The sequence below is a fragment of the Ranitomeya variabilis genome, chromosome 5, assembly GCF_051348905.1.
Source record: "Ranitomeya variabilis isolate aRanVar5 chromosome 5, aRanVar5.hap1, whole genome shotgun sequence".
NCBI lineage: Eukaryota > Metazoa > Chordata > Amphibia > Anura > Dendrobatidae > Ranitomeya > Ranitomeya variabilis.
The window spans coordinates 681,293,523-681,319,505 of record NC_135236.1 but is presented as its reverse complement, the minus strand read 5'-3'; the positions used below and the strand labels follow the sequence as shown (position 1 = coordinate 681,319,505).

The 25,983-nt window shown below is 45.9% G+C and overlaps 1 protein-coding gene across 2 annotated transcripts; it reads right to left on the bottom strand.

Annotated features, from left to right (window-relative positions):
• Positions 1 to 8,556: 8,556 nt before the first annotated feature.
• On the bottom strand, positions 8,557 to 13,731 carry LOC143777098 (parvalbumin, muscle-like). Of its 2 annotated transcripts, none has more exons than XR_013215968.1 (5): positions 13,585 to 13,731; positions 12,732 to 12,808; positions 11,709 to 11,838; positions 9,011 to 9,138; positions 8,557 to 8,697 (listed from the first exon to the last, which is right to left on the bottom strand). XR_013215968.1 is itself a non-coding variant. In XM_077267115.1 (5 exons), exons 2-5 carry the CDS (start codon positions 12,793 to 12,795, stop codon positions 8,669 to 8,671), a joined length of 327 nt encoding a protein of 108 aa, XP_077123230.1. In that variant the 5' UTR covers positions 12,796 to 12,808; positions 13,585 to 13,726; the 3' UTR covers positions 8,557 to 8,668. The 2 variants fall into 2 exon arrangements, 1 of the variants encoding a protein (XP_077123230.1); XM_077267115.1 differs by having other exon boundaries at positions 9,011 to 9,114; positions 13,585 to 13,726.
• Positions 13,732 to 25,983: the final 12,252 nt, after the last annotated feature.

The following is a 25,983-nucleotide window of genomic DNA, read 5'->3' as shown; positions in this document are numbered from 1 at the left end:
GTACATAGACTTTGTAATCTTTGTTATTCCTAGATTAAAAATATACAAAATGTAGTATCGAAAATCATGTGTTTTATCATAAAACATTAGGAGTAATTTTCATCAAAAATTGAAAATATCTCGAAATCCTGATGTGATAGCCAAAAACGGAGATCATATTCGTAATCAGCAGCCAAAATTGACTTAAGGCCATGTGCACACGTTCAGTATTTTTCGCTATAAAAACGTGATAAAAACGCGAAAAAACGCTAACATATGCCTCCTATTATTTACAGGGTATTCCGCATTTTTTGTGCAAATGTTGCATTTTTTTCCGCGAAAAAATCGCATCGTGGAAAAAAAAGCAACATGTTCATTAAAAATGCGGAATTGCGGGGATTCCGCACACCTAGGAGTCCATTGATCTGCTTACTTCCTGCACGGGGCTGTGCACACCATGCGGGAAGTAAGCAGATTATGTGCGGTTGGTACCCAGGGTGGAGGAGAGGAGACTCTCCTCCACGGACTGGGCACCATATAATTGGTAAAAAAAAGAATTAAAATAAAAAATAGTCCTATACTCATCTTCGATGGCCCCCGCAGTCTTCCCGCCTCTCAGCGGTGCATGCTCTCTCTTCCGTTCCTATAGATGGTGTGTGTGAAGGACCTGCGATGACGTCGCGGTCTTGTGATTGCTCGCGAGACCGGTCATGTGACCGCTCACGTGACCGCGACGTCATGGAAGGTCCTGCACACACACACCATCTATAGGAACGGACGCCGCTGAGGAGATTGGCTGTGTGCAGAGGGTGAGTATAACCATTTTTTTTATTTTTTTTTATTATTTTTAAACATTCTTTCTTTTACTATAGATGCTGCATAAGCAGCATCTATAGTAAAAAGTTGGTCACACTTGTCAAACACTATGTTTGACAAGTGTGACCAACCTGTCAATCAGTTTTCCAAGCGATGCTACAGATCGCATGGAAAACTTTAGCATTCTGCAAGCTAATTATGCTTGCAAAATGCTAAAAAAACGCGAAAAAAACGGGAAAAAAAACGCAAAAAAAAAAATGCGGATTTCTTGCAGAAAATTTCCGGTTTTCTTCAGGAAATTTCTGCAAGAAATCCTGACGTGTGCACATACCCTAAAATAGGTTTTAAAACCTATTTACCAGAAAAATTGCATTGACCAGTGTAATAGATAATAGATAGAATAAACAGAGCAGAGAGCAGCACCTGAACAATGGCAGTATCTGGGTGCAGGGCTTCACAGGTACACACCAGTCCTTATATTAGAAAAAATCAAAGAAGCAGCACACCATCATTTTAGTGCAAAAAAATCCCATTTGTGAGCGACGTTTCGGCTCTGTGTTTGAGCCTTTTTCAAGCAGTATACAAGTGCACATTCAGAGTATTTAAAGTTTTCAATGAAATGAATACAATTTGCATACATTAGTATCAAAATAGTACAATTTCATATCTGTAATTTTATATTTATATATAAAGGGTCGGCCATAATCCATAATATGGACGTCACACAACGATTTCTGACTCTACTACACTCAGAGGCTGTGACGAGCGCTGACATCAGTATCGGCTGTGAACTACGTTAACCTTAATGATGCCACCGCTCGTCACTGCAGACGGGTGCTCACGCTGCTCTTAGTGTGTTCTGCCAGCCATGGTGAGTGGTAATGTTACTGATGCAATGGGGTGTCTCTCGATTACTACCGTAACCCCTAGGCTTTGTGTGAGCTGAGGGCTGGTGTTAGTTGTCTGTGAAGGGGCCAATATCCACGGTCCCTTCCCATCCTGTCAATATCAGCCCGCAGTTGCCTGTTTAGCCTTTGCTGGTCATTAAAAGTAGGGGGTGCTCCACGCCACTTTTTTTAATAACCAGTAAAAGCTAAGCAGATAGCTGTGAGGTGATATTAATGGGCTGGGCAGATGCATGGATACTGGCCCCTTCCCAGAATAATAATGGAGCGCCCCCACGTGCAAGGGCAATGGGGTACTCGGTACCGGGTCCTTCTCAGTTCTGGGGATGTCACGGTGGCCTGACCTGGTCCGTGGCCCTTTGAAGGGCGCCCAATTAAATGGGTGAAGTTTGTCTAATGTTCGTGACGCCACCTGTGGTATTCGGTCAGGGTGACCGACGCTGCTGGGGGTCCGCTGGGGTGATGGAATGGCAGCTAGACGGTATACCTTCCCACAGGTGAAGTATGTCCCCAGGGCTTCCCGGAAGTGTAGATGGTGATGGTGTAAAGCGCAGTGAATAACGAGGACAGGGTTGCAGTCTCTTTACCTTTTACTGAAGACTTCAGCATCCACAGTCCAGGGTACTGTTCACAGGGCAGGCAGAGTCCGGCCGGTCCGAAGGCACATCCAGAGTTCCCTTTGCAGGTGGAAATCAGTGCCTACCTTCTAGCACCTGGGTGTTGTAGAACCTCCCTGCTGAGCACCACGGGATAGTCCTCACAACTTTCGTAGATGTTCTAGATGTCTTCCTCTCTGTCCCCCAGATGGTATGGATAGAACATACCCGTATGACGGGGTAGGCCTGGAGCTATTTTATAGGGACCCTAGAGACGCCCCTCTCCCACAATTTGCCTCCGTGTCTTCTTAGGTATTAAGGTCGGGCAGCCAACTTGGAATTGACTGTCCTGCCGGTCTCTGAAGTAATGCGTAGAGTCTATTACTTCCTCGGTGTTCCGGCCACCGGCTACGCGCCTCAGAAGGATGTTGCCGATCTTAGGGCACGACTCCTCCCGGTATTATCTCCTTGTGCTGTGACTTCGTTTCTCACTTCTCCACAATACACTTCTCTTCGTGTCCTTTCTTAGGATGCTGCCGCAATGAAGTGAAGGCGCAGCTCCGTAACGTTCTATCTCTTGCTAGGCCTCTGTCAGGATCCCACCCCTGACAGGGACACTCTGTCTGCAGCTCAGATGTTCCTCTTTCTCCCCCTGTCTGCCTGACAGGTCCTCTCTGGGTCAAACCCAGGCAGCTTCTCACTGACTTCCTATCCAACCCACCAGTTTTACCCGTATGTGAGGGGTGCCCTAATAGATAGGAGTGTAGCTCCCCCTGGTGGACTGGAGTGTGAAGGGTCGTGTGTGACTTGTGATACCTGGCAGGGTGAACTCCTTTAATACCATCAGACGTAATATCACTCCCCCTGGTGGAAGAGCGACATCACTGCAGCAACCAGGACTCTCCGCTGTCTGCTTTCCCTCATCTGGTTATTATTAGTGATGAGCGAATATACTCATTACTCGAGATTTCCCGAGCACGCTTGGGTGTCCTCCGAGTATTTTTTAGTGCTCGGAGTTTTCATTTTTATTGCAGCAGCTGAATAATTTACATCTGTTAGCCAGCATAAGTGCATGTGGGGGTTGCCTGGTTGCTAGGGAATCCCCACATGTACTTATGCTGGCTAACAGATGTAGATCATTCAGCTGCGGGTCTAAAAACGAAAACTCCGAGCACTAAAAAATACTCGGAGGACACCCAAGCGTGCTCGGGAAATCTCGAGTAAGGAGTATACTCGCTCATCACTAGTTATTATATATAAGGGGACCCCATGCCATATTTTTCATTTACTTTTATATTTATTAGCTAAATACATGTACAGCAAACGACACACACTGCACTAATTATATATCTCACTGACATATCTATATTTACCTAGTCTGACGGTTCACCCTGTGAATTTACTCTGCCCAGCTGACGAGATGTGTGCGTAAAACTAGGACGGCATGTGTATGGTCCGTGTGCCGGGCGATTTCTTTTCTCGCACCTACTGACTTGCATTGGTGAGTCTCGGACGTTTTACGCGGCCATTCGCAGCATTCCATTTCCTCATACCAGTTCTAGGTGAGGAAAAACTCGTAGATGATCACTGTCTCATTGAATAACATTGTTGTGAGTAAAATGGGATTTTTTTCTCACATTGCACTTGTCAATTTTATATGCAGATGTGAGCGAACCTATAACGCACACATACCCTCCAGTCCTGGATCAGAAATCAGCGGATCCCCACAGAGCACAGTGGGTCCACTGGGGGGATTCATATGTCTGCAGTCAGACTTATCGAATAGGATCGGACAACCCTTTAAGGCTGCGATGTTCATGGGCGAGGTAGTCATGGGCGAGCTGCTATCAGACAGGAAAATCCTGTCCCGGTCCCGATGTGCTGCTGATTATGGGGCGCATCACACCTACTTGTGGCCCATAGGTTTCCACTGGCTCCAGGCTTTCATCTTCCAGCACCTCCACAGCACACAATCCAGGGGACACTGAATACGTTAAAACAGTCAAACGTTTACTTGGCAGCTTACGGTCATTACAATCAGGCATATGGGATCGGGCCCAAAGGGTTACAGTCTTACCCACAGGTACCGGACACAACTTCAGCCCTGGTTCTCGGTATGGGTAGAGCAGCCCTCTTGCTAACTTCTCTAGCACTAATAATTCTTCTCCACCACAAGCAGTGCGCCTGGATTCCATAACCTCCCACCTCCGAGTCCATCTTTCCCTGCAGCTCCACAGGCTTAGTGCTCCCAAAGGCCCCGACGTTCATTTCGAGGTCCCCAGGCCGACAGACAGATTTGCATGGAAGGGTTCTATGGCAACCCACAGCTGCAAGTAACAGGCTCATGTTGGCCCTAGCAGCCTACTGTCTATGACCAGGGGCGGATTATCAGAGGGTCAATATAGGCGGTAGCCCAGGGCCCAGTGGTGTGGGGGGGCCCTGGGCTACCGCACAGATTGACCCTCTGATAATCCGCCCGAGCGTGAATGCCCACCGGCATTTATGTGCCCCCGGACCCGGTGGGCAGAGAGAAGGGGCCCACATCGGGCCCCTTCTCATCTGCTCACCGGGCCCCTTCCAGCGCTGCGGTGGTTTCCTATTGACGTGCGGGCGCGCGCCCGCACGTCAATAGTTAACAACAGCCGCCAGCCAATTGGAGGCTGGCAGCTGAAGTCGGCCGCAGCGCACACGTCGCCGGCGTCTGATGTCATTGTCAGTCGCCGGCGAGTGTGCACTGCTGGAGGGAGCTCGCCGCCTGGAGCGCCGGTCAGGTGAGGAGACTCTGTTTTTTTTTTGTTTGGTTTTGTTATTTGATAAGCTAACGGTGGACAGACACACTGGGGCAATGCTGGAGACACTGGGGGCAATGCTGGAGACACTGGGGCAGATTGCTGGACACACTGGGGCAGATTGCTGGACACACTGGGGGCAATGCTGGAGACACTGGGGCAATGCTGGACACACTGGGGGCAATGCTGGAGACACTGGGGCAGATTGCTGGACACACTGGGGGCAATGCTGGAGACACTGGGGCAGATTGCTGAACACACTGGGGGCAATGCTGGAGACACTGGGGCAATGCTGGACACACTGGGGGCAATGCTGGAGACACTGGGGCAGATTGCTGGACACACTGGGGCAATGCTGGAGGACACACTGGGGCAGATTGCTGGACACACTGGGGCAATGCTGGACACACTGGGGCAGATTGCTGCACACACGGGCAATGCTGGAGGACACACTAGGGCAGATTGCTGGAGACACTGGGGCAATGCTGGAGGACACACTGGGGCAATGCTGGAGGACACACTGGGGCAATGCTGGAGGACACACTGGGGCAGATTGCTGGAGACACTGGGGCAATGCTGGAGACACTGGGGCAGACTGCTGGACACACTGGGGCAATGCTGGAGACACTGGGGCAGATTGCTGGACACACTGGGGCAATGCTGGAGGACACACTGGGGCAGTTGATTGCTGGAGACACTGGGGCAATGCTGGAGACACTGGAGCAATGTTGGAGACACTGGGGCAGATTGCTGGACACACTGGGGGTAATATGCTGGAGACACTGGGGCAGATTGCTGGACACACTGGGGCAATGCTGGATACTCTGGGGCAATATGCTGGACATACTGGGGCAGATTGTTGAACACACTGGGGGCAATGCTGGATACACTGGGGCAATGCTGGAGACACTGGGGCAATGCTGGCCACACTGTGGGCAATGCTGGACAATTGGACATACTGGGGCAGATTGCTGGACACACTGGTGGTAATATGCTGGACACACTGGGGCAGATTGCTGGACACTGGGGCAATATGCTGGACATACTGGGGCAGGTTGCTGGACACACTGGGGGTAATATGCTGGACACACTGGGGGTAATATGCTGGACACACTGGGGCAGATTGCTGGACACACTGGGGGCAGGACTGGAGGCAGGGGCAGAATGTAGACACGGGGCATGATTGGAGACACGGGGCAGAATGAAAGACATGGGGCAGGATTGGATCATGGGGCAGGATGGAGACAGATGGGGCAGGATGGGGAGATCATATGGGGTAGAATGGATACTCATGAGGGCAGGATGGGAGAACATATGGCTGGAGCCAGGAATGAGACACACGGGGGCCAGGGTGGGGGATATTATTACCATAGGGGCTAATTAAGGGATATTATTATTGCAGTGATGTATTTATTTTTTGAGTATACTGTTTTAAATGGGGGGGCGGTCCTGTTAACTGTGCAGAGTGATACTATATCGCCTTTCTTTCTGCATGTGGTGTAATGTAGAAGTTGTGAAAAATTAAGTAATGTGTTCTGCAAGTGGAGCTCGAGATAACTGTGTTATTTCCTGCAGAAACGAGTCCTGGCTGGAAGAAATGATGGCGGTCTGTGCTGGATGAAAGATGAAGGACTTCACCTAGAGACGTCACTGGTGAGTCAGTGTTACCTATACACTGACACTATACACTATACTATATACAGAGGTCCTGTGTACAATGTCACCGGTGATCTCTGTATTACCTCTACACAGACACTGCATACTAAGTACAGATCTCCTGTGAATACTGGCACTTGTGGTGATAGTATTGTGGTTTTTTTTTATTATTACTGATCAGTATTGTAGTATTCAGTCACTATGTGGTGGTAGTATGTGGTCTTGACATGGTGTTGTGGTATTTGTTCCTTGTATGTGATATTATTGGTCAAAATATACCTACATTGTATTGCAGATTTTAACAAATATTTAATAGGTTACAGTATAGTAGGGCCCGGCCATTTTTCTGGAATAATCTGGTTCGGGTATCACATGACCCCTGTCACATGACCCCCGTCACATGACCGGTGGGGGGGCCCACAGTGTCTGAACAGCCCGGGGCCCTGGCTACCCTTAATCCACCCCTGATGACCACTGCTATCTCTTCACCACACTTTATCTAACTGAGCTGGGCACTTCCTGAACTCGGCACTAAAGGCCCCGTCTCACATAGCGATTTACCAACGATCACGACCAGCGATACGACCTGGCCGTGATCGTTGGTAAGTCGTTGTGTGGTCGCTGGGGAGCTGTCACACAGACCGCTCTCTCCAGCGACCAACGATCAGGGGAACGACATCGGCATCGTTGAAACTGTCTTCAACGATGCCGAAGTCCCCCTGCAGCACCCGGGTAACCAGGGTAAACATCGGGTTACTAAGCGCAGGGCCGCGCTTAGTAACCCGATGTTTACCCTGGTTACCAGCGTAAATGTAAAAAATAACAAACAGTACATACTCACCATCTGATGTCCGTCAGGTCCCTTGCCGTCTGCTTCCTGCTCTGACTGAGATCCGGCCGTACAGTGAGAGCAGAGCGCAGCGGTGACGTGACCGCTGTGCTGTACTTTCACTTTCACTTTGCGGCACTCAGAGCAGGAAGCAGACGGCAAGGGACCTGATGGACATCAGAAGGCGAGTATGTACTGTTTGTTATTTTTTACATTTACGCTGGTAACCAGGGTAAACATCGGGTTACTAAGTGCGGCCCTGCGCTTAGTAACCCGATGTTTACCCTGGTTACCAGTGAAGACATCGCTGGATCGGTGTCACAAACACCGATTCAGCGCTGTCAGCGGGGCCTCAACGACCAAAAAAAGGTCCAGGCCATTCCGACACGACCAGCGATCTCACAGCAGGGGCCTGATCGCTGGTACGTGTCACACATAGCGAGATCGCTACTGAGGTCGCTGTTGCGTCACAAAACTAGTGACTCAGCAGCGATCTCGCTAGCGATCTCGCTATGTGAGACGGGGCCTTAACTCTCAGTTCCTCCTCCCCAATCTGGGCCAGCTGTCACAGTATACCCTGTCCAGGCTTTCCTACAGCCTCAGGGGTTTTTTCCTCTAGATAACATAGATTACTATCAAATGCATTTAACCATTTGGGGTGTCAGAGAGTAGAACATCATCTCCACCACTCCTCCATGTGGACCGGCCGCAGGTCTCTAGATCCAAACGCAACAGCCTGAGGAAACCTGCGGCGGCTCCCTGCAATGCGGTCTGTACTCGCACCTTGACACCCAAATGTATGAATACAAATTGGTGCAAAACGGAGAAACAAAATAATAATAATAATAATAATAAGCTGCTGCATTGAGATGTATTTGCTCTTTATTGCATTGTGTTTAAGCATGAAAATCCGGCAGATTCAGAGGTGGAGGATAAAATCCGGCAGATTCAGAGGTGGAGGATAAAATCCGGCAGATATCAGAGGTGGAGGATAAAATCCGGCAGATATCAGAGGTGGAGGATAAAATGGGAGAAGTATAGAAATTGGTGTGCAGGGTCGCAGATAAAAGGCTGGGATAACAGCGGAGCTCCTCTTACTTAGGCTTTCGCTATCATGGCGATAAAATCTGCAAATAGAGACAAGATGGTTTTAGTAGGAGGAAAAGAACTAAATGCAAATCCCCACATAGTGCTAAAGCAATGGCGGCTGTACAGCACAGCCGTCTATATAGCCCTCAGCCAGAAAATGCCGAAATGTGACAGCAAAGAGTCGGAAATTCACATTCTCCTCCAGACGCCGATTTGCAGATTCGTGACTCGGCTGATGGAAAACTCAGGATTTGTGGCAGATTTTCCCCGTTGGCTTCAACAGGGACGTGAAAGTTTGTAATCAAACCTTAGTTTTGCAGACTTAGACTACGCCGCCCTCCGCTCACTCACCGTCTGCGCTGATTTTGCCTTTTTCGCCCCCGGCAGAAAGAAAGTCTTTAGTTTCCTGGTCGGTGAGCTCTCTGGCCCCAGGGGAGAAGCTTTGCATCATATGACTGGAGACAGGAGAAAATCATTACCTGCTGGTGTGAATGACGTACATGTACATACAGATGTTCTATTATCACCGTTATTGTAGGATTCACCTCTGCTGGAGACTATGATGGAGGGTACAATGCACACGTAGGGGTGTCGGTCACTGCGGAGGTGCACACATGGGGGAATATGTCTGACAGGTCCTCACCCCACCCAGATGTGCCCTAACCTGATCCCTTCCTCTGTGATGCCAGACTACAACTAGATGATAATGGAGGAACATCAGGAGATGAGTGTTCTTTACTGTCGGGTTTATCTGGGGAACATTTATATTTAGGTTGCATGGAAAAACCAAGGACTTGGGCCCGGAGAAGTCTTCATATCAGTCAGAAAGAGAAAAGGTGAAAAGAGCTGGATTGTTAGGTTACTTTTGAGAATCTCATAGAACAGTGTTTCTCAACTCCGGCCCTCAAGACCCACCAACAGGTCATGTTTTCAGAAAGTCCTTAGTATTGCATAGGTGATGGAATTAATGCTTGAGCAGGTGATGCAATTATCACCTGTGCAATACTAAGGAAATCCTGAAAACAGGACCTGTTGGTGGCTCTTGAGGGCTGGAGTTGAGAAACACTGTCATAGAAAGTGCAAACACTAAAATAATAACAGCGGAGAGATGGGGGACCTGAGTTCTGAAGATGAGCTTGAGTCCCACAACTGAGACCCACCTCTATGAGTTATTTTTGGTATGTACTGTGAATATGCTGTATTTTTGTTACTAAATTGGTTATGGTGCTGGCTGCATTTATGCATTTATGTACTGTGTTTGGTTCTGGTGCTGTATTTATGTACAAAGCTTGGTTCTGGTGATGTACTCATATACTGATGATGGTTCTACTGCTGTACTTAGGCATAGAGCTTGGTTCTAGTGCTACATTTATACACGGAGCTTGGTACTGGTGCTGTATGTCTGTATTGAGCCTGGCTCTGATGCTGTATTTATTTTATGGGCTCTGTTCTGGTGCTTTAAACATGTTATATGTTTGGTTCTAGTCCTGAATTTGTGTTATCCACTTGGCTGTAGTCCTGTATTCTATGAGCTTGGTTCTGCTACTATATGTCATCTAATACTGTTTCTTTTATCAGCTTACTTCTGATGTTGTAACTTTTATGACCTTGGTTCCTATTGTAATCTTGGTTCTGGTGTTATATTCATGTTATATACTTAGTTCTGGTGCTGTATTTATGTTATATGCTTGGTTCTGGTGTTATATTCATGTTATATGCTTGGTTTTGATGTTATATTTATGTTATGAGCTTAGTTCATAGTCATATTAATAAAATAATCTTTTAGATTCCACATGAATATACAGTGTATTTGAAATATCATAATTGTTTTATTAGATTATAAAACTAGGAACAATTTTCTGCAGCGCACCACACGGCAGACACATCCTACATATAGCTTGATCACTCTAATAGGGAACCTGGTAAAAGAAGGACGCGCCATATACAGGGAACACCACGGAAAAACCACTGTATACAGGGAAACCTCTACAAGACCTGCCATATACTGGAAACACCCCAAAAGTCCCATATAACAGGGACACCGGACAAGACCTGCCGTGTACCGGAAACACCCCACAGGACCCGCTTTGTACAGGAAACACCCCACAGGACCTGCCGTATACAGGGAACATCCCATAATACCCGCTGTATACTGGGAACACCCCACAAGACCTGCCATATACAGGGAACACCCCACAAGACCTGCTGTATATAGGAAACACCCCACAAGACCTGCCGTATATCGGGAACACCCCCACAAGACCCGCTGTATATAGGAAACACCCCACAAGACCCGTTGTATATAGGAAACACCCCACAACACCTGCCATATACCGGGAACACCCCCACAAGACCTGCCGTATATCGGGAACACCCCCACAAGACCTGCCGTATATCGGGAACACCCCCACAAGACCTGCTGTATATAGGAAACACCCCACAAGACCTGCCATATACCGGGAACACCCCCACAAGACCCGCTGTATATAGGAAACACCCCACAAGACCCGTTGTATATAGGAAACACCCCACAACACCTGCCATATACCGGGAACACCCCCACAAGACCCGCTGTATATAGGAAACACCCCACAAGACCCGTTGTATATAGGAAACACCCCCACAAGACCTGCCGTATATCGGGAACACCCCCACAAGACCCGCTGTATATAGGAAACACCCCCAAAAGACCTGCCGTATATCGGGAACACCCCCACAAGACCCGCTGTATATAGGAAACACCCCACAAGACCCGTTGTATATAGGAAACACCCCCACAAGACCTGCCGTATATCGGGAACACCCCCACAAGACCTGCCGTATATCGGGAACACCCCCACAAGACCTGCCGTATATCGGGAACACCCCCACAAGACCTGCCGTATATCGGGAACACCCCCACAAGACCTGCCGTATATCGGGAACACCCCCACAAGACCTGCCGTATATCGGGAACATGTTTTGTCGTCTAATCATCAACGTACCCATCTTCTCACCTTCCAGCACAATAGTTATATTGCCTCCAGCAGAGACATGTAGATGAACTCACCGGGCATCCTTCTCATCCAGATATCCGGGTTTAGGGTATTGCAGGAGTGAAAAAACGTGCAGCTGTACAGCTCTACTCTTTTCCGTTAGTCCAACTAACTTGGTGTAGTTGGAGAAGTCAAATCGTATTGCTGCAAAATATTTTTGAAGATGACGTTGTAGTTTGGCTCCACTTTAAATAAAATATTCAAGGATTATATAAAGCATTACCCGAATGTGACACAACCATCCCGAACACAATGGGCTCAGACTTGCGGCAACGGCTGTGCTGGGATCGAGTGATTATTCCTGCGTCACCTGTCGGAGTTTGTACCTTTATGATATGTAACCACTGAGCGCTGCGCCTCTACATCTACTGGTTTTCCTCATCTCTATTATGAGGTTATAATTTCATATTAATTTTTACAACATTCAGTTATTTTTAATTAGTTTATTCATGCAGTTTTTCTGTTTGTTGCATTTGGTTACTGTTTTCAGGTTATTTTTTATGTTTGTACTTTTCATCCTGCCGCCATCACAGTCAGGTACATTCCCTTCTCTTGTTCTCCCCTCTAATTATTTTTAATTATGTCCTAATTGCCATATATAATTTTATTGTGTGGATAATGTTGGTTGCACTTTTTTTGGTATAAGGTGCGTGGATTCCGTTACCGCCAGATACGGAGTTTATGATGAGTCCTAAGTTTTATTTTATATGATTGCAGGCTACTTTTTGGGCTCAGAAGGGGAAGGAGCACCATTTGATTTTGATCGATGGAATTTCAGGCACACATACCCCATACAGTGAAAACCCTCACAAAGGAGCCATATTTCCATATTTTCACAGCTATAACCTCTTAAGGGTATTATTGATGGAGATATCAGGAATTAACACTTTTTATCAGGATTTTACTTGTGTCAGTCTCAATACTTTGAGGTTGTATACCTGAAGATATCAGGAAAGGGTTAACGACTTTAAGGAAAAAAAAAAACTCCTACATTTTGGGAATTTATTGCTTCAAACATAGACAAGAATTTCTCTTACTTTCAAAAGATCTCGTGGCCTTTTGCATGTCAGCAGCGTTGAGTACATCAGTCATTTTAGACATGGCGGCTCCGGATCTGCGAGAAAATGGGACAAAATTAGAAGTTCTGTGGGATTCATCGATTCTGAGGAACCGACAGCGACTCATGGAAACTCCATTGACAGAATTAAAAAAATAATATCCTGTATTGTATATTACACTTCACGGCTTCTGTATTACTGTGTATTATGTCTGTCAGGTATAGCAGCACAGGGAAGCACTGATGGGGGAGAGGGGAAGCCTCTGGAGACCGCCTAAATGCTGTGATCAGGAACGACCGCGGCATCTAGAGTGGTAAACCACCAGAAAGAGAGAATTCTCATTGTTTCTGACCGCTGCAGCAGGTCTCCAGCAGTGGATCACCGATGGCTCCTGGGGCAGATCCTGAGCAGGAATCTCAGGGTCCCTGTCCATAAGACCCAGGGGCCGGGGCCATGAATGTACACCGCACGGTGCCAAGACGGTAAACGTAGGCGGACTTGTTTTATCACTCACAACTTGAAATTTTGGGAATTTTATTTGAAACAAAATTAATCTTTTTGGGAGAAATCACAGCTGCCCAGGATGAACCACAAGATCCAGCTTGGATCTTAATTTCATTAACACATTTTTTTTTTTGTGGCAAAACTGGTTCAGACTTATGAAAATTGGGAAATTGTAAAAGAAAAAAAAACACTAAAAACCACAAAAAAATGTCCACAACGAGGATAGAATATAGTCTACGCACAGGTCAGAAAACATCCAGAGGGCAGGAGAGAAAACAGCAACCGGACAAGTTCTACCCGGACCCGGAGGGACTAAGTGAGGACTCACCTAGAGGCAGTGTCTGCGGTGTGGACGGTGTGTATCGCTGCTGGCTCCAGGAGTCGCCCCGCAGAGCGGCCGCGTCTCCTAAATACCGCTGCAGAGCAATTAGGGAGATGACTGTGCGCACACTACGGACACCTCTCCCAGCACGCCCTGCGGAGCCGCACCCATCACTGATCAGTGCGGTTTTCTGCGACTATTAGTGATGTATCCTCGGGCTATGTGCACACAGCTTCTATCAGCCGCTCATAGAGATCACTTCTTCAGGGACTTTTGGGGGAGGATTTTGCCGCCTTTTGTTTGGCCAACAGCTGGACGGAGATTTTTTTCTTCCTAGTGATGGTACTTTTTTTTTTCCACTAGGTGTTTTTAAAAACCTAAAGGAGAAAAAAAATACTAAAAAATGAACATATGAAATACAAATGAATGGGAAGAGTCTTTCAAGCGTTTTTTTTTTTTTTACACGATTTTTGTGGCATTTTTCGGAGCCGTCGTTTTGCTGTTTCTCTCCACATTCCTGATGTCACTTTCCAAAGCCGGAGACGCCGCTCACAATCACCGCTGATTCCTAATGGTCAGATTGTGGCCCTGAGGTCCCGGAGACTCGGGATCGGCTGGACTCACACTAAACATAGAAGAAAATCGCTCCAATTCTCACTGCCCAGAGTCGCACAAGTGTCATGTGTTTTTTATGCGAGTACAATCCGGTTTTTCACACCTAGCTTCCGATTTAGGCTATGTTCACACGCTGCGGTTTTTGCTGCGGATCCGCAGCTGTTTTCCATGCAGGGTACAGTACAATGTTACCCTATGGAAAACAAAAACCGCTGTGCCCACTTTGCTTTTTTCCGCTTGAAAATCAGCGCGGATTTTCTGCGGAAAAAAAGAAGTAGCATGTCACTTCTTTCTGCGGATTCCGCAACGGTTTTCCACCTGCACCAATAGGAAACTGCAGTTGGAAACCCGCAGTGGAATCCGCAGTAGAAACCGCACAAAAAACCGCAGTGAAAACCACCGCGGTTTTGCACTGCGGTTTTTCAAAATCCGCTGCGGAAAAATCCGCAGCAAAAAAAGGATAGTGTGAACAAGGCCTAACACCCAATTGCAGTGCGGTTTTCACATGAACTTTTACATCGAGCAATTCTCTATCATTTACACATCATTTTCCAATGAAATATCCTTCCAAACACTGGCGGTGGCGTCAGACAGGTGACAGGAGTTCACCACTATTATCATCCTCTCTGCAGAAAGGCGAGTAATATTGTTGTTTTCTGTTTTCATCCTTTACTTGGCGGACAATAGCGTCTCTGGAGTGGGTGATGCAGTAAGTACGGTTTATAAAGATTTATTAAAGGAGTCTGTGTCATTCTCTCAATTAAAGGATTTTATTCTGGGTGTGTGTGTTTTCATACAATGTGACTAAGGGGTTTGTATTGGAGGTCTCTTATAGACGCTTCTCCATTAATAACCTCTGGGCTTAATGTCACCTGACAATACAAAGGTGACATCAACCCCCCAACTATCACCCCACTTGCCACTACTACAGGGCAAGTATGAAGAGGGAGTCTAAGTGCCAGAATTGGCCCATCTTAGAGATGCACCTTTCTGGGATGGCTGAGAGCTGATGTTTTTAGCCGGGGGGGCAGTATCCATGGGCTCTGTTCTAAGACCGCTACTCTTCCCAATCTCAATCTATACACTTGGCGTGGGACAACTCATAAAGTCTCATGGTTTCAAGTACCACCTTTATGCTGATGACACTCAGATCTACCTTTCTGGCCCAGACGTCACCGCTCTGCTGTCCAGAATCCCGGAGTGTATCAGCCATATCCTCCTTCTTCTCCTCTCGCTTCCTCAAACTCAATGTGGACAAATCTGAACTCATCATCTTTCCTCCATCTCATAGATCTTCCTTCCTGACCTATCTATCACTATTAACGACATAACGCTTTCCCCCGTACAGGAAGTCTGTTGCCTCGGAGTAACCCTTGACTCTGTCCTGTCCTCCAAACCGCACATCCAAGCTGTTTCCACCTCCTGTCGCCTCCAGCTCAAAAATATCTCCAGAATCCGTCCTTTCCTCAACCCTCAACCTACTAAAATGCTTGTGCATGCCCTCATCATCTCCCGCCTTGACTACTGCAACATCCTTTTCTGTGGCCTCCCTGATAACACCCTTGCACCTCTCCAGTCCATCCTTATCTCTGCTGCCCCACTAATTCATCTCTCTCCTCGCTACTCCTCCATTTCCCCCCTGTGAACATCTCTTAACTGGCTCCCATTCCCTCAGCGTATCCAGTTTAAATTACTAACACTGACCTATAAAGCCATCCATAACCTGTCTCCTCCATATATCTCTGAACTAATCTCCCGATATCTTCCCTCACGTAATCTCCGGTCCTCCCAAGACCTCCTTCTCTCCTCCACACTTATTCGCTCCTCACCCAACCGCCTCCAAGACTTGTCCAGAATATCCACCATCCTCTGGAATTCTTTGCCCCAACACGTCCGATTATCAACCACATTCGGATCCTTCAGACGGAACCTGAAAACCCATCTCTTCAGGAAAGCCTACAGCCTGCACTGACCCCACTGCCTCCTCACCACTACCAAAGCTACCGCCTCACCAACACCGGAGCTCCTGCAACCCCCAACCTACTGTCTCCTTCCCCACCATCCTGTAGAATGGAAGCCCGCAAGGGCAGGGTCCTCGCCCCTCTGTACCAGTCTGTCATTGTTAGTTTACTGTAAGTGATATCTGTAACTTGTATGTAACCCCTTCTCATGTACAGCACCATGGAATCAACGGTGCTATATAAATAAATAATAATAATAATAATAAAATCAGCACGCAGCTGTCTGCCTAGCCATTGCTGGTTATTAAATATAGGAGGACGCTACATCATTTTTTTGGGAGTCCCCCATTTTAACAGCCAGTAAAGGCTAAGTATACAGGTGTGACCTGATATTAATAGCATGCGAAGCTCCAGGGGTATTACCCCCTCCCCAGACTATAAACATCGGCCCCCGGCTGTCGGCTTTCCCTCTGCTAGTTGAGAAAATTACACAGGAGCCCACGCCATTTTTTTCAGAAAAATAATCTTTTAATAATTAAATACATGTACAGTAAGCTGCACACACACTGTATTAATTGCATGTCACTGACATCTATATATATATACATATTCTATGTGCATTTACTCTGTCATCCATCTTTTCTATCCTGTCAGCTCCTGCTGTGATTTTACAGTACACGGCAGATGAATTGCCGACTTTTCATCAATATCTACTGTATCTATTTATCTCTCTATCTATTATCTATCTATCTATCTATCTGTCTATTATCTATCTATTATCTATCTATCTATCTATCTATTATCTCTATTATCTGTCTATCTATTATCTATCATTTATCTATTTTTTATATATAATCTATCTATCTATTATCTACCTGTTATCTATTATCTATCATCTATCTATCTATCTATCTATTCACAGGTCTGCAAAAAAAAATTTTCAAGAGCTGTTTTGGTTATTCCACGTAATCTTTATGTTTTTAAGTGCGCTGAATCCGAAAATGACCTCCGTTTTGTCATAGGACATCACGTTTTCTGACAATTTAAGTAACTATGTTTAATAAGACAATACCTAAAAATAAATGAAAATAGACTCGTAACATTAATTTTTTATTAAAAATGTTTCATGACAATAATGTTGTACCTGCACTGAGCTCAGTAACACACAGTAACATCGCTTCTTCTTCCCTGTGCGGCTTCTCTTGGGCCATTTCCGCTTGTGAGGGGCATCTGCAATGTCTCTCTGAAGCCTCCAGCAGTCGTCGGCCATCACTGTCATGCTCCATCTTCCCTGGTATCTTCTTTCCATCTCTTTAATGTCTGGTGGAATCGTTCTCCTTGCTCTTCACTCACAGCTCCCACATTTTCAGGAAAGTTGTCAATGTGGGAATGGAGGAGATGCGCGTTCAGACTCATCAGGCGACCTACAGCTTCCAGCATTCGTCCGACGGTTTTTTTGTAGTCAGGGTCTTGTATATCTTCAATGCATTGATGTGAATTAATTAATAGTAATTTTGACTTTCAAAACCCTAAGATAAAAAAAATACCAAAAATTGAAAAAAATATACTAAATTTGAAGAGAATTTTGTGGCAAATCCTGACGTCCAGGATTTTTTTCAATATTTTTTTCGTTTTCAGCACCCAAAATACATGGAAAATAGATGAAAATAATCAAAGAGCTTTTTAGTCGCAGACCTGTGTAATCTATCTATTATCTATCTATCATCTATTATCTATCTATTATCTATCTATCATCTATCTATTATCTATCTATCATCTATCTATTATCTATCATCTATCTATGTAATCTATATATGTGTGTGTTACTGACATCTATATATACACTGTATATATATATATATATATATATATATATGTTTTCTCTGTGTATATTTCCGTTCTAACCTGTCATTGTGATTTTTCTGTTCACCGCACATGAATTATCGGCTTTTCAGAGGACACCGATGTGTAAACCTGGGACAGAACTCGCATGGTCCGAGTGCTGGGCGATTTCTTCTCGCACCCATACACTTGCATTGATGAGTCTTGGCCGAGTCTCGGTGACGGTTGCGGCTCGCTGAGATTTTACTCGCACGTAGAACACGCCGGAGAAAATAACCGCCGCTGTGATCTGCCCCATAGAGTAACACTGGGCCGAGCGCTGCGATGTTCTCTCTCATAGCACTCGCCCGTATTCTACAGCACTGTGACCCCGACATATACTGACGGCCCAGGAATGGTCGAGCACTTTGGGCGCTAAGAGAAATAATACGATCGTTTAATGACAATCTCTCAAAAGTGCAAAATTCATGAAATAAAAAACAAAACAACTATTATTATTATTATCATCATTATTATCAGCATTATCATTATTATAGTTATTATTGTTAATATTATCGTTATCATCTTAATTATTATTATTATTAGTAGTAGTATTATTATCAGAATTCATATAATTATTATCATTTTTTTATTATTCTTTTAATTATTATTAAGAGTATTATAATCATTATTTTCATTATTATCATTATCATCATTATTAATATTATGATTATTGTTATTATTTTCATTATTATTACTATCATTACTATTATTGTTATTTTTATTATTATTATTATTATTATTATTGTTATTTTTTTCATTATTTATATAATTGCTATTATTGTTACTATTATCACTATAATTATTATTGTTGTTATTACCATCATTATTACCATCATTATTATCATCATTATTATGATTATTACTTTTAGTCTCGGCGAGTCCTGACTGATCCGGACAGACGATCTTTGGCGTTTCCCGGTGATACTTTCCCAGTTATTTGCTCTTCATTAGAATGTGATGATCATTAATATCCGCTCGTAGGGATAACGTGAGAGGGGCACAATGTTCTAATTCTAGGGTGTGAATGTAACTTCAGACTGGAAGGACAAGTAACGTCAGGCTTTTCAGTTGCTTCCAACCTGTGGGGTGTAGATGGCACCCATCGTTCTTCAGAAGGGCTCAGCTACGTGTCAGGGCTGTAGGTACGGAGCCGATACCACAGGGCTCAGCATCTGCCAACACCCATGGGTGAATAGATTTTAAAGGGATATTTAGGTTATTGCCTTTCCACTGGATCTGGGAGACCTGTTTAGTGTGATAATCAACTGATCACCAAAATCACGGATTCTGCCTCCGTTCTTTCCTATATAGAACTGAAAAACATGGCAAATCAGAGACTTAAATAGAGCGGCCGGGCGCATGCACGACTGAACGTCTCCAATTAATTCCCTTCTGGCCAGCAGAGAACATGTGTGACCCAACACATCCGTCATCTGCTGCTAATGGCTGAAAACATGGGACACACACCGAGCTAAAGATCTGAAGTAGATCATTGGTTTAATCTAGAGTAGCCCTTTCAGTGTGTAAAGAGACCAGACCTGCTGCAGAGCATTACTGCCAAAGCAGGACCCATGATTAACAGTAAGGTGTGACAGCTGCAGAGTGAAGAAAGTGCTGCTGAGTAGTGTTGAGCATTCCGATACCGAGATCCGATACTTTTGTGGTATCGGGTATCGGTATCGAAACAACATTAATGTGTAAAATAAAGAATTAAAATAAAAAATATTGCTATACTCACCTCTCCGACGCAGCCTGGACCTCACCGAGGGAACCGGCAGCGTTGTTTGCTTAAAATGCACGCTTTTACTTCCTTCCGTGACGTCACAGCTTGTGATTGGTCGCGTGCCGCCCATGTGGCCGCGACGCGACCAATCACAGCAAGCCGTGACGTAATTTTCAGGTCCTCAATGCCTAATTCTAGGCATTCAGGATTTTAAAATTACGTTCCGGCTTGTGATTGGTCGCGTCGCGGTCACATGGGCGACGCGACCAATCACAAGCTGTGACGTCACGGGAGGCAGGAGACACGCGCATTTTTAAAATTACATCACGGCTTGTGATTGGTTGCGTGCCGCCCATGTGACCGCGACGCGACCAATCACAGCAAGCCGTGACGTAATTTCAGGTCCTGATGCCTATTTCTGCATTCAGGACCTGAAATTACGTCACGGCTTGCTGTGATTGGTCGCGTCGCGGCCACATGGGCGGCACGCGACCAATCACAAGCCGTGACGTCACGGAAGGAAGTAAACGCGCGCATTTTAAGCAAACAACGCTGCCGGTTCCCTCGGTAAGGTGCAGGCTGCGTCGGAGAGGTGAGTATAGCAATATTTTTTATTTTAATTCTTTCTTTTACACATTAATATGGATCCCAGGGCCTGAAGGAGAGTTTCCTCTCCTTCAGACCCTGAGAACCATCAGGAATACCGTCCGATACTTGAGTCCCATTGACTTGTATTGGTATCGGGTATCGGTATCGGATTAGATCCGATACTTTGCCGGTATCGGCCGATACTTTCCGATACCGATACTTTCAAGTATCGGACGGTATCGCTCAACACTACTGCTGAGGTGATTGCCAGCAGGCTATTGCAAGCACTAGTAAACTGCACTGTCAGCTCATTGATATAGGACCACAAGTCATATTCTGTAACCATCATCCCTGTGAAGAAAGCAGACTATATCTTAATTACCTAGACGACTATGTTTTAGCAAAACAATAAGAAAATAATTTTTATCTGTATGTTGGCTTTTGGATTTATGTGTTGATTTCTGGTTGGTCAAGAAAACAGACTTTTGTTTGTGTAAGCCTGGAATGTTGACTTGTAAGCTGATATTTGATATAACATAGTGTTCACTTATCCTTGATAAATAATGAGTTCTGCTGATATGCTAATTATACACTGTCTAGCCCAGATAGTTTGTTGATTTTTTAAAACAGAGGAGGAAAATCTATGCAAATAGATTACATAATCAAACAAGGCGACTTGGTCATCACTAGTGTTGAGCATTCCGATGCTGCAAGTATCGGGTATCGGCCGATACTTGCTGTATCGGAATTCCGATACCGGGATTCCGATACTCTTGTGGTATCGGGTATCGGGTATCGGAACAACATTTTATTTTAATTCTCTCTTTTACACATTTTAACATTGTTAAAATGTGTAAAAGAGAGAATTAAAATAAAAAATATCGCTATACTCACCTGTCCGACGCAGCCGGGACCTCAGCGCAGGAACCGGCAGCGTTGTTTGTTTAAAATTCCCGCTTTTACATGGTTACGCGAACTCCCGGCTTGTGATTGGTCAGGGCGCCCATGTTGCCGGGCCGCGGACCAATCACAGCAAGCCGTGACGAAAATACGTCACGGCTTGCTGTGATTGGTCCGCGTCCCGGCAACATGGCCGCCATTAACCAATCACAAGCCGTGACGTCACGGGAGGCTGGACTTGCGCGCTTTTGAAAAAGCGCGCGTGTCCAGCCTCCAGTGACGTCCCGGCTTATGATTGGTTGCGCCGCGATCAACCAATCACAAGCCGGGAGGCTGGACACGCGCGCAATTTTAAAATGCGCGCTTGTCCTGCCTCCCGTGACGTCACGGCTTGTGATTGGTTAATGGCGGCCATGTTGCCGGGCCGCGGACCAATCACAGCAAGCCGTGACGTATTTTCGTCACGGCTTGCTGTGATTGGTCCGCGTCCCGGCAACATGGCGCCGTGACCAATCATAAGCCGGGACGTCACTGGAGGCTGGACACGCGCGCTTTTTCAAAAGCGCGCAAGTCCAGCCTCCCGTGACGTCACGGCTTGTGATTGGTTAATGGCGGCCATGTTGCCGGGACGCGGACCAATCACAGCAAGCCGTGACGTATTTTCGTCACGGCTTGCTGTGATTGGTCCGCGGCCCGGCAACATGGGCGCCCTGACCAATCACAAGCCGGGAGTTCGCGTAACCATGTAAAAGCGGGAATTTTAAACAAACAACGCTGCCGGTTCCTGCGCTGAGGTCCCGGCTGCGTCGGAGAGGTAAAGTATAGCGATATTTTTTATTTTAATTCTTTCTTTTACACATTTATATGGTTCCCAGGGCCTGAAGGAGAGTTTCCTCTCCTTCAGACCCTGGGAACCATCAGGAATACCGTCCGATACTTGAGTCCCATTGACTTGTATTGGTATCGGGTATCGGTATCGGATTGGATCCGATACTTTGCCGGTATCGGCCGATACTTTCCGATACCGATACTTTCAAGTATCGGACGGTATCGCTCAACACTAGTCATCACCAATCTTCCCCTTATCTGTGAGGCTGGGCTGAAGGACACTGGGTAAATCTAAAAATAGGTTACATGTCACTGTATAAAGAGACTGAGAGACAGAGAGAGACAGCCAGAGATTCTGCCAAGACATTTACAACCAATGGACGGGAGACAGGACTGCTGCCAATTCATCATGGCACCATCACGAGGGACATGGATCTATAATTCTACAGGAAACAATCTAGGGGTTTTCGTCTCCGGTTGGAAGAATACAGATCTGCTCCATAGACCATTGGTGGACCATGGATACGTTTTGAGAAAGCCTGGATTGGGAACTGATGATCGCCTGGCTCCATGGAGATGTTCGGAGAAGCCAGGTGGTGACTCTCCGGTCACCTGGCCCTTGTATCTTGAATGTACTGTCATCTTCCTACACTTGTCGTTACCTCCTCTCTGGGTGTGTGCCGCAGGTGAGGTAGCGACCCTGGAAGATCTGAACCAACAGCTGCCATTATCCTGGTGGGTCAGCAGAAGGGTGAGACTCTGTAATGTCCACCATCTTGGTATTGTACTGGGACTGTTCTACGTGTTATGTGCCTGTTTTGTGGTTCAATAAAGCATTGCCACACTGTGTTACTCTCACCCTGTGCTGTCTGAGTGGCGCTATGCCCACATTAAAAGGAGAGCAGGCATTAGGTGGGACAATCCCTGGTCCATGCGGTTCCGGCTAATGGACCTGGATGCTCGCTGACCCCTCGTGTCTCTACAATTCCCTAGTAAGTAAAGTTCTTGAATTGTCACCTGAGTGCACCTGCGTCCCTCTACCTTCCCACAGTGGGAAAATAAATATTTCCGATACTGAACATTTAGTTATTTTACTTTAATATCACTCAAAAATGCTAAATTCATGATAGCAGAGACAATACATCCATCATCATTATTAGTCTCGGAGAATCCGGACTGATCCGGACAGACGATCTTTGGCGTTTCCCGGTGATACTTTCCCTGCTATTTGCTCTTCATTAGAATGTGATCATTAATCTCCACTCGTAGGGATAACGTGAGAGGGGCACAATGTCCTAGTTCTAGGGTGTGAATGTATATTCAGACTGGAAGGACAAGTAACATCAGGCTTTTCAATTGCTTCCAACCTGTTGGGCGTTGATGGCACCCATCGTTCTTCAGAAGGGCGCAGCTACATGTTATGGCTGTAGGTACGGAGCTGACACCACAGGGCTCAGCATCTGCAAACACACCCAGGTGACGGGCATCACAGGGGCATTTCATCATTAGCATTAGATCGATAATCGCCGCTCTTTGGTGGGATAACCCCTTCCGATCTTGGGGACTTCTGCCTCTGTTCCTTCCTAGTTCTCCTCCAGGAGGAGCTAATCAGAATCACAAAGCACCTGCAGAACTTCAGACATCTGCCTTATCTGGAGCGACAAGCCCCAATACCTGTACAATATGCAGATACTTACGCACTGCACCAGGCATCTTCATCTAATGGTTCTTCTTACTAAAGGCAGAAAAGACAAAGAAGAAGTCAAGAGACACGTGTGATCCAAGCAGAAATGAATAAATCCTAGATTCCGTGAATTAACCTCTTTATCATTGATGGCAGCTTAGCACACCCTTGCCATTCTCTCAGGAGCCTCATCAAGTCATCACCTAGAATGGCCTCCAATATTTGAGAAGAAGTTCCCGGAGTTGATGAGCACTTGTTCACTGCTTTGCCTTAAACCCATCCCAAACTATCTCCATTGCGTTGAGGTGGGTAATTGTGGAGGCCGCGTCCCCTGACTCCGTCCCCTTCATTCTTGGTCTGTCACGGAGTGCTAAAAAGTCTAATGTATATATCTGCTGTAAGCAGTATATACCAATACAGAGGTATCACAGGGAAAACATATCGGTATACCGGATTATTTGTGGGTAACACAATTCATCCCTGGGGTAAGAAGCAGGTGCATATATATAAGTACACAGCGGGAAGCTGATGGACCCTATAAGGATTCCTAAACCCCAGTATCCCCATGTAAGCGGATTCAAAGTCCGCTAAATAGCAAATAATGATGTGCACTTACCCATCGTAACAATCAGAGGAGTGACCCACACTTCACCCGGCGGCCCCGACGCGCGTTTCGCGGTATAGCTTTTTCAATAGGGGTTAACCAAATGCATATCCCATGTGTTTAAATACAATTAGCACCAGAAGTCTGACCGGAACAAGGCGGCGCATGCGCACCAGCGGTCCCCCGATCGGTATACCGATATGTTTTCCCTGTGATACCTCTGTATTGGTATATACTGCTTACAGCAGATATATACATAAGACTTTTTAGCTGTACTGCTATTTTGTATTATTCAAATAAACTTTGTATTTTTTATTAACTATGGTATTTGGAATTGTTTTGCTCCGTTCTTTGGTGGTTCTATGTTTTTGGAGCTATTTGGTCTACTTGACACCTTTGGAGTGTCTGGGGAGGGGTGTTTTCCCTCGTTTACAGTATGTACTTGTGTTTTATGATTATGTGAGTATACAACGGGGATGGTATAGGTGAGAGGAAGGCCCTACCCATAGGGAATGGGGATGGTAACCACCTGAACTCAAACCTGAGCCTGTCCATGCACTCCCCGAACGCCCTATTCAGGTCCTTCCCCCTGTCACCATCAGGATACCTTGTCCCTAGTAGTCACCTATTACTGCCCTGACTAGTGCACTGGCCAGCAAGGAGCACTAGCCTCACCTCTGCAGATAATACCCCCTTCACCATGGAGCTTTTTCCGGTTTTGCATTATCGTTTTTCACTCCCCTTCTTTCCAGTGCCATAACTTTTTTATTTTTCCACCAATATGGCCATGTGAGGGCTTAGTTTTATGCGGGACAAGTTGTACTTTTGAATGATACCATTAGTTTTACCATGTCGTGTAACAGAAAACGAGAAAAAAATTCCAAGTGCGGTGAAATTGCAAAAAAAAGTGCAATCCCACACTTGTTTTTTGTTTGGCTTTTTTGCTAGGTTCACTAAATGCTAAAACTGACCTGCCATTATGATTCACCAGGTCATTACGAGTTCATAGATACCAAACATGCCTAGGTTATTTTTTATCTAAGTGGTGAAAACAAATTCCAAAGTTTGCTAAAAAATAAAATTGCTCCAATTTCCGATACCCGTAGTGTCTCCATTTTTTGTGATCTGGGGTTGGGTGAGGGCTTTTTTTTGCGTGCCGAACTGAAGTTTTTAATTATACCAACACTGATCTACAAAGCCATCTACAACCTGTCCCCTCCCTATATCTCTGAACTAATCTCCCAATATCTTCCCTCACGTAATCTACGTTCATCTCAAGACCTCCTTCTCTCCTCCACACATATTCCAAAATTTCTCCCGAATATCCCCCATCCTCTGGAATTCCATGCCTCAACACGTCTGACTATCCACCACCCTCGGATCCTTCAGACGGAACCTGAAAACCCATCTCTTCAGGAAAGCCTACAGCCTGCAATAACCATTCTGCCGCCTCGCCATCGCCAGCGCCGCCGCCTCACCACTGTCAGAGCTGCTGCACCTCTGACCTTCTGTCTCTTCCCCACTATCCCATAGAATGTAAGTCCGCAAGGACAGGGTCCTCTCCCCTCTGTACCAGTCTGTCACTGTAAACTTATTTACTGTAAACGATATCTATAAC

Excerpts from the sequence above, each read along its gene's own strand:
- LOC143777098 (XM_077267115.1), bottom strand. The coding sequence starts at position 12,795 with ATGTCTAAAATGACTGATGTACTCAACGCTGCTGACATGCAAAAGGCC. Across the intron at positions 11,839-12,731 it reads GGCCACGAGATCTTTTGAAA|CAATACGATTTGACTTCTCC; the intron begins GTAAGAGAAATT and ends AATATTTTGCAG. Across the intron at positions 8,698-9,010 it reads AGGCAAAATCAGCGCAGACG|ATTTTATCGCCATGATAGCG; the intron begins GTGAGTGAGCGG and ends CTCTATTTGCAG.